Here is a 9,653-nt window from a genome sequence, read left to right on the forward strand (position 1 = left end):
TTTATTTTATTGAATTAAATAACTAATATTATACAAATTAAAATAATTACATATTATTATATGTGAAGTATAACAACAACAACAACAAAATACCAACAGTTTGATTTACATCAGTAAAGGATATGTAATAATTATATTTATTACTTTATAACAGTAAATAAACTTCCAGAAATTGTTAAATCTTATTTTTATTATAATAATATACATAAAATAACTAAACATAACAGAAAAAATTAAAATATTGTTAAGTGCACAAAAAATTGTCCATCTCGTGGGGTAACCATAAAAGTTAATATCTACTAGTAAAGAGCCTACACCTTAAAATCATTCTTATACGTTACTCATGTAAAGATGTTTACTACTCGGTTGGATAATTAATAGTCAGAGAACCAATAAGTTTTAGATAATAAAAGTAAACAAAAAACAATAATAATTTTGTTTGGACGCATCACAACTTTCAATTGTATTATAGTAAGGAACACCCTACAAAAATGATTCCATGCAATTCATACAGAATACAATATTACATAATATGTGTATAACTGATCAAATTTCACCTATAAATCATTTTAGTTTAATTTGATGGTGCCGGTTGTAAAGTTATGTTAACATTTTTCTGATCATCTGCAACAGCTTGCTTACATGTGATGGTAGTTGAAGAACTGGTGGTCCTTAAAGCTCCGATTGAAAAACATGGCTCACAAACTCTTACAGGTTCATAGAGTTGTTCAGCTGGCAGTGGAACCAGATTTCGTGAACAGTCAGCACAGAATATTTTTCCACAACTTCTAATAATAATAAATTTAAAAAAATATAATATTGATGCAAGCTAATAAAACCATAAAATGTATTTAGAAAAAGAAAGCTTTTACTCGCCTACAGTGATGCTTCCGCCTTCCCAGCCAAAACTTGTTGTCGCACGACATACACTGGGAAACTGCGTGATCCGGTACCCACAGAGTTGGCTGAGCATCGAACGACTCCACAGGTTCCCACGACAATGTCGTCTCTCCTCCTGTACTGCTACACACGGATACCTTCAAAAAATTACTCCACCCTCATTCTAATACATGACTAGATAATTGTATCAGTATACCAAATAAGGTTTCTAATACTTTTAAATTTTAAATAAGCTACGCACATCATCATCAATTTTTTCTGCTAGTGATAGACCATTCACATCAGGCGTAGTAGTTGCTTCAATACAACGATGGCTTGCTTGCCGCAACAGTACTAGCCGAGTGACATGTAATTCATTTTGAAGTGCTGCTTCTCTCGTCTAAAACCCAACATTTCAATGATGATTAATACTAATGGTTAATTTTTATAATTTATTAATTTATTTACCTTATGCTCTAAATTTAACTGCCGAAGTCTATCTTGTACATCATCTACAAGTGGTAACAGTCCATCGACAGTATTTAAGATACAATTAGTTGTGCTCAAATGTCGTTCTACATCATAAAATATAATATGATATTATATATTGCTATTTATCAAAGGTGGCAAGTTAATAAAAATAATTAATTCAATAATGACTATGTTGTTAATTCTTTCTAATTTCCAAAATTATTATAAACAGTTTTATTGAACTTTTATAGTAATGTATATTGTATAGTACAGTACTTTACTTGATTATTAAGAGAAAGCTACTCATGCGTTTGTTAAAAAACCTGTAAGTTCGATTATGAGAAAATAATAGAAATGTTTGAATAATTATAGTATCGGATTATTTTTATTTAAGGACTAATTTTAAATCAACTAAGAAAAGTTTTTCACCTGTCAATTTAACTAGTTAAGTTCGTAAAATGATTACAAAATTAACTTGCTAGTTAAGTTATAAAGTAAAAAAAATAACTATTGTAAAAGGTTTTGTTTACCTAGACCATTTTCCTCAGCAATAACACTTGACAAGGAACTAGAATTTGTATCTGAAAATTTATCATCTCTTTCATCTAATGATATAGTATCTTCAGGTTTTGAAAACTCCATGCATGAACCTTCATTATTTATCACAATAGGTTGATCAATTCTTATTGGATCAATTATGCCTTCCATTCCCAACCTAAAATAAAATAAAATAAAAAAATACCAATATGGTATAGTACAATACCAATAAAAATTAAAAAATTAAATAAAGATTTTAATTGTAAACGTTCATTAACTGGAAAGGATAGCATAATGGGTCTGTGCGGTTGGGTATTTTAGACGTAGAGTAATCGCCCTACAAGCAAAAAACGTGGATTTGATTTCTAGTCTGTTGGCTTAATTTTCAACGTTGTTTTCCAGGGAGAGTTAAAATAGTTCAAAAGGGTACATACACACACCAATATTAATCAATGTAAACAGATTTATAATCTGTATTTAAATCAATAATAAATATTTATTAAAATATATAGGTATTAAACTAACAAATTACTTACATAGAATTACATATTTCAGTAGTTTTGGTTAGTTGAGGCCCATCAGTAGATGGTCCAACATATAAATCTCTCCAAAGATTCATATCTCTTACATTACAACTGATCCATAAAACCTAAAATTGAACAAATTTATAATATTTTAAAATAAAATTTAATTAATATACCAATAACATTACTTTGTCGGGTTGAGATGAATATAAATGATTTTTACACTCTGCAGAAGCAGCCAAATATTTCCAAACAGAAAATGTAGCAGTACCTATTCCAGTACGCTTTCTTTCAGCACCACTATTGCACAAAAATGTACCAAAAAGATTTGAATATGTGTGTTGAGCTAATTTGACCAAGTACGTTTTGGAAAATTCAAAAGCACAAGGATACTGTGACATCACATTATGCACACAATCTAACCACTGAATAAATACTGGACATCGTTCATTTGGATCTTCTCCTTGACCACGATCAGCGAATTTATGTCCAAAATCTAACCACTCTCTTTGGCATAAAACTCGAAAACCATCAATTGTTCGATAATATGAATCCAACATTAGTTCAGCTAAAGAGACAATTTGAGGAGTACGATCCCAACCATCTGAACAATGTACAAGAACTGGTTGCATTTCAAATTCAATAGTTGCTGCAACAGTGTTAGCAGCATGAAGAAGACCACTTATATTATGTAACCATCGTGTATTTTCCAATAAACTGAACCAGCTAAAAGAAATATTTCATAAATAATTTAAAAAAAAAAAAAATGTTTAATTTAAATATTTAAGAACATACTTTGGAAGATCAGGAGGCGAAGCACATAGTTGACGAAGTAAGTGAAAACTTTTTCTGACCGCATGAATATTAGCCAAATTCATGAACCGAATTTCACATCCAGGATAATATTCGGGACATTCACATCCTCCACCTCGAGCTCGATTTGCAACAGCTGATGGATATGATCGTGCATCAATTACAACTAATTTCTAATGAAATTAAAAACATTATCAATTACATATAAATGCATAACGCATCTAAAGATTAAATTTGTATTTACTTTAGATTTTTTAGATTTATTTTGGCAAGATTCAGCAATTGCTTTCAGTAAGTCTTCATCCTCTGAGGATCTCCAACCCAACCAACCCACTTCAGGTTGGGAACATCTTGCTAAAATAGCTCCATTGCCCTTGTGTCTGATTTTATTTTTAAATCATACCAATGTAATTAGAACTTATATATTTATGTTTAAAAATATTAATTAAGAACTTAATAGATGTTCTCTTATACCTTTGCACAACACAGACAAAAAGCATTTACTTAGAATCATTTTGTTTTTGAGTAATCTTAGAATAAAAATAGGATATGGCATATCAATTTGTTTAGAATCTAAAAAGTTTCTCAAAACAATTTAAACACCATTTAAACATTTTTTTTTTATTATTATTTTATAAGCGATACAAAGTCAAATAATTATAAATATAAAACTGATTAATCATACCCTAAAAAATATTATCTTTTTTGTAATAGGTACTTTTACTCTAATATTGCTCAAAAATTATAACAAAAAAATTTCAGGTTAAAATGTTTTATCTGTTACGCATGAGTCTGAGAAAAAAAAATTGTACTGACATTGTCTTAAATCTATTAATTTTACCTCCATACAATTACTGGTACTCGTTTAGAACTACGAAATTTGGCAGCAGCTTCCAAAGTTTGATCAGTTATACAAGATGGAACCAATAATCGATTTGGATACGAGGCACATAATTTATAGTCCCAATTTACTTTAGAAATACGCCATTTAGAGTTATCACTTAGAACACTTATGTTTAGTCTTTCAATCTGTATAATGATATTTAAAAATTAAGTCAAAAGAACTTAGTAATAGACACTTAGTTTAATATTAATAAATTATTGACTTCATTAATACCTCTTTCATAAAATAATCGTCATCACCATCATGCCCTAAGTTTAAACTAATTTCTTCATTACATTGGTCCTCAATGGCCCAAGCATGAAATGCAAACGCGAAAACATCTTGAACATTTTTTGGTGATGATATTACTCTAGTCAATCTCTTATGCCATTCCAAACATAAATCATTTGTAGTAAAAGTACACCTGTAATAATAAAATATAGTATAATATATTTATCAGTTTAGTAAAAATGTACTTAAATATTTTTTTTTAGTTACAATTACCAGTTTTCTAGTTTCATATTTTTAATAATAAATAGCTTAAAGAAAATGGTAATTTAATTCTAATAATCAAAAATTTTAGCTGAAACATCAATGAATTAAAAATTAATTACAAATATCTAACAGTAGCTGCATTTTTTAAGTCTAACAAAAAACGTTTTAACCATAATATTTTTCTAATAATGTTGACTATTTTAGTTTTATTAATATTACCTAATATAATACAAATATATATATATATTATATTCAAATTAGATGAATTAAGTTTGTACCTGAATAAGAAACCCTTAGAAGTGTTAATATAAATATAATGAAATGGAAATATAAACCAAGTTTGTATATTAAAATTAATACTTGAATACTGCAACACTACAACAGTTATACAGTTAAGGCAGTTTTATAATATTTTGTTTCAATTTTAAGGTTAGAAATGTTCATTACCTACTTTTTTGGTTACTATGCTTGCACCTGTGACTTTTATTTTTTTTAAATATCTCATTCAATTTTTTATAGAATTTTTTACAAAAGAAAATAATATTATTGAGAAAGTGGATATCATATTTAATTTCTATTATTGTATAGTTGTTTGTTAAAAGATTGTTATATAACATTAAAAAGTAATACTATGACAGGAATGCCAACACCGGAGCTATAAAAATAACTAAAATATACAAAAAATTGTGTTATAATTGCAATTAGCTTATAATGTTGAACTACTAAAAAGATGATTAAATTAAAATAATAGAGGCACAGATATGTATATATTTTAGGTACCGAAACAACAAACCTATGAAATAAAAAATGTATTCTTTCAATTTAAAACTATTCTTAAGATTAAATTGATTCATTGTAAATTTGACTGATTAAGATTTTATATTTACTTAGAAAATAATTTAACCATGAATGCTTACCTGCAAGTCCGAGAATCTTTGCAACTTATTATCATATAAAATAGATCTTTTATTTCAATCATTTCAATAAGGCCCAATGGTATATTGCTGTCTTGAACACCTCTTCTTCGTTTTGACCCTTCATCAGATACTTTTAGATAAAAACGATAATTGGATAGTGCTAACACAGTATTATTGGTACCGCGACCTAAGTATTCAACAGATTCACCAGCTAAAGGAACAAAAGGCACCAATGGTGGTTCTAAAGTTGGAGGACCCTCATCGGTCTCCAAATCTCTTTTTGGATACAATTCAGAGGCTCGTACATGACACATAGACTGAGTCACAGTTGATGAACTACCAGATGAATCAGATAACTCCATCTAGAATAATATAAATTGTCCTATTAATTATTATACCTTCAACTACAGTGTTAAATTTAAATATTGGAATTTAAGAAGAATCGTAGATTGGATAAATCAATTTGATGTTGAGCATCTGTCTTACATCATTAAATTTGTACTAGTTTTAATTTTAGAATAAGGATAAATCATTGTAGATAACTAAAAAATAGTCATGGGATAAGTTTGGTTTACAATTGGATCTAGTGTTATATATATTATATATAACCTATATATTATATGAACAGAAGGTAATAATCGTATAATGTTAGCAACCTTGTATTAATCTTGATAGATCTAAAAATATTAAATATTTAAATATCTATAGCAAAACTAAGAGTAGTTTGTTAAATCTGTAAATATTTCAAACTGATAATAATAATACATTATTACATTAATCAAAAGGTTTTTTTTATTTATTTTTAATTCTGGATAATAATAAAATTATAAAATAATTCACAGCATAGGCATGTTTAAAGGAGTGGCCAGGTAGGTACTGCCCCCCTCCCCTATAGACTGAGCTTCAAACAAAATACCAGAATAAAAAAAAAAAAATGTGCTGTGTGTACCTATAGATTTTATAAATTGTAATTTTTGTAGGTACTTGTTTTTTATTGCTGCATACAAATAATAGAACGTTTTATTGATATTTTAGTTACTATATTTGAGCATTTATTAATTAGTGATTATATTATGTTCATAAATTCTCTATAACTACATACCTGAGACGTTTTCAGGATTTTTCAATGGAGGGGGATGAAAGAAATTGTTACAAGATAAGCTGTAAGGGTTACCAAAAATAGACAAAATATATATCACTAAAATGTAAGAAAATAAAGAGGCTTGGGGGGATCTATCCCCCCCCCGTGAGAATGCCCATGCTACATACCTTGGTTAGGTAATATTATAAATATTATGTATGTGTTCTTAATTTAGTTTTAAATCTATTTTTCATGAAGTGCTATTATTGAATAGCTTCTTTAATCAAGCCAACCATGACCTATTATGTATTCTCCATTGTGCTTATTGTAACAGAGTACAAATTAAATAAATATGAAAAATAAAAAAAATTATTTTTATTGTTTTGACGATGGATATACTTTTTGATCATAATTAAAAAACATTCCTATAATTGTGAATTTTAACATAAAGAATGTCTAAAAACAAAAATACGTCTTACGATGTAAGAATTTGTTGTGTCCCCTCAGTCACAAAAAGTCTGAATACACCTATGATTCACAGTTAATAAAGTACTAAATGGGCATTTTATTTAAATACATTTAAGTACAGTTCACATCAAATTAGAATTTCAAGTAAAATTAAATTTGTAATTATTATTAAAGAAATAAGAATAAAATAGTTATTCAGAACTTATACATAACATAAAATTATGTACCTATTAAATTGAAATTTTTATCAATAGACTTGATAGCACTGGAAGTTAAAAACTATAATGCTTAAATTTATTCAAATTAAATACTAAGTATTAGGAATCTACTAATTGTTTATCTATTATTCATAACACATTGCCATACTCCAGAAAAACATCACACTATTCACACTATCGAAAATGAAATTCAATATTTGTTGATAACACTTAACACATTAACACTGGAAAATTAAAGACTCAAAGGTCAAATATTCTGTTTACCTAACGTTATAAAAAGTTTTGTATAATCATCGTCGAAATATGACAGACATATCAGTTCGTGGTGAACCAATAGTTATTTTTAACATCATTTGTGGGCTGTGGCTATGATGTTCTGAGTATAATGTAATAATGTATAATAATATTGATTACCTACACGGCTATGGCTATCCATATCAAAATTTAATTTGACATTGATGCGCATACAAATTGATTGGGTATTAATAATTATATAACAATAATAAGTAAACTAAATATTAGTGGTATTATCATTATTATTGTATTTTTTTATCACATAAACCAACTGATAGTAAAATCAGTATAAATTATAAATTTACTTTATTCGATATACTTATTGTGAAATTAACATTCGCAAAACCATAAACAAATACTATAAATGATAATTTATAGTATTTGGAATTTTCCGTAAAGGAGAGGAATTTAATAATCTAAACATTTATTACAAATAGCAAAAAAAAACAATAATTATACTCTATATCACGATGCATGATGTTTCGATATCAACTAATAACATTATAGGTACCACGACTGGATTTAACTTTAGAGAGAATAAAAAGAGTGCAGTAATTGAATCCAATGACTGCAGGCACACTATCAAGTTGCACTAGACAACCTTGTCAACAACAGAGTACCTACCTATAAAGTAATATTAAATATCTGGCACAGAATACGACATGAGAATAATGTCACACGGGTAATCGTTCTTTTTTTATGTTTAAGTTCTTCGTTATAACACGATCAGCGAGAAGTTAACCCCCATTACTATGTATTCAGTATAATTACGTATTTCAAAAATGGCAAACGTCACGTTCTGGTTTTTCGAAGGACGTCTGCCTTTGATGGTCATTATTAAATTATTAACGCTATTATTATTGTTAATAATTAGTCATTATCGTAATATCGTTATACGGCCGTCCACATCGTGAAGGGAGGTAAACCGTCCAATGTCGCGGCCGTACCTTATCATCCCCATTGATACGACTCTGCGAGGTCCGGAAAACTCACTTTTTACCCAATATACGATTAGCGTTCATGCATTTCCGTTGGACCAGGAAGACAATCTTTCCTCGGTGTGATGTTGGTCCTTCGGGTAGAGTCACTGTAGTCCACGACTCCAGCAGCGTTTATTTCTTAATACGCGACACGATTTTATACGCAGCATTCCGCGTAAAAACAATCAGACGGCGTGCCGACAGGCACATCATATGGGTGTTTTCCGTGGACGTGCATCAAGTCTGTCAACGGTGATGTAATAATAATAATATTATTGTTATTATTTAAATAATAGTTATTATTATTGTTATTGGTGTAGTCTCGCTGATGCGTCAAAGACAGGTTCTCGCTTGTAACAATGACGATAATAATTTTAACACCGTGAAGTATATCTACGGAACGACGTACGCGCATAAAAGAAAATACTGATCCGAGAATGAAAAAAGATACAATTAACACTTAACAGTAATAATGATTATTAATTATTATTGAACATAAACTTAAAATAACACACAACATACAAATACAAACATACAGTATAGAACAATACAATAAAATAAATATTACATGTAGTACGGGTACCAGGGTACCTATGTGGCTATGTTAGAACTTAGGAGTGTACCTATTTACTATTTATATATATAAATTTAGCAACAATCACGCTCACTGCTCAAAGGAAGAAATTCAATAAAAAAAAAACCCATATGACAACTACAGTGAGCACCAGTCCGTTGCAAATAGTCAGTTGAAGCTTTGGTTGGTCACACCGTCACCCTCATAGATGTTTTTATTTTTTAATTTTTTAATTTTTTTTATTGTTCTGTGATAATATTAAACAATTATTATTTATTATACCCATAGATAATAAAGATATGGATAGGCTACGCCTATATTAAAAATTAAATATATTTGAGGCCACGTTCCCGGAAGAGAGGCAATTGAGGCTCTTTTATCAATGCTTTTATATTGATAGTCGACACTCGATATAGGTATACTTATTTGGCCTCAATTGTACCCCTTAATTCCCACTTATAAGACCGTTATGTCCTATCCATATCTTTATTATCTATGATTATACCACGGACTACGTCT

The 9,653-nt window shown here is 28.8% G+C and overlaps 1 protein-coding gene across 7 annotated transcripts; it reads right to left on the minus strand.

Annotated features, from left to right (window-relative positions):
- Nucleotides 1–170: 170 nt before the first annotated feature.
- LOC107161735 (phosphatidylinositol-3,5-bisphosphate 3-phosphatase MTMR3) lies at nt 171–9,198 on the minus strand. 7 transcript variants are annotated; one of them, XM_089226261.1, is made up of 13 exons: nt 8,574–9,197; nt 5,520–5,881; nt 4,342–4,531; nt 4,066–4,253; nt 3,469–3,604; nt 3,207–3,397; nt 2,600–3,137; nt 2,424–2,536; nt 1,881–2,065; nt 1,348–1,454; nt 1,142–1,279; nt 877–1,037; nt 171–785 (listed from the first exon to the last, which is right to left on the minus strand). In XM_089226261.1, the coding sequence occupies exons 2-13, from the start codon at nt 5,879–5,881 to the stop codon at nt 575–577; spliced, it is 2,520 nt and encodes an 839-aa protein (XP_089082387.1). In that variant the 5' UTR covers nt 8,574–9,197; the 3' UTR covers nt 171–574. The 7 variants fall into 7 exon arrangements, with proteins under 7 accessions (XP_089082387.1, XP_089082384.1, XP_089082386.1 ...); XM_089226258.1 differs by having other exon boundaries at nt 171–788; nt 8,574–9,194; XM_089226260.1 differs by lacking the exon at nt 8,574–9,197 and adding an exon at nt 7,080–7,098 and having other exon boundaries at nt 171–788.
- Nucleotides 9,199–9,653: the final 455 nt, after the last annotated feature.

Source organism: Diuraphis noxia, unplaced genomic scaffold (genome assembly GCF_037042655.1).
Source record: "Diuraphis noxia isolate RWA-SAM2 unplaced genomic scaffold, SU_Dnox_SAM2 contig0004, whole genome shotgun sequence".
NCBI lineage: Eukaryota > Metazoa > Arthropoda > Insecta > Hemiptera > Aphididae > Diuraphis > Diuraphis noxia.

What these genes read in the sequence shown, in the direction of transcription:
- LOC107161735 (XM_089226258.1), bottom strand. Translation starts at nt 5,881, where the DNA reads ATGGAGTTATCTGATTCATCTGGTAGTTCATCAACTGTGACTCAGTCT. An exon ending in AAAGATTCTCGGACTTGCAG is followed by an intron (nt 4,532 to 5,519) that starts GTAAGCATTCAT and finishes TTATTATTACAG; the next exon opens with GTGTACTTTTACTACAAATG. An exon ending in TCGCCTCCTGATCTTCCAAA is followed by an intron (nt 3,138 to 3,206) that starts GTATGTTCTTAA and finishes TATTTCTTTTAG; the next exon opens with CTGGTTCAGTTTATTGGAAA.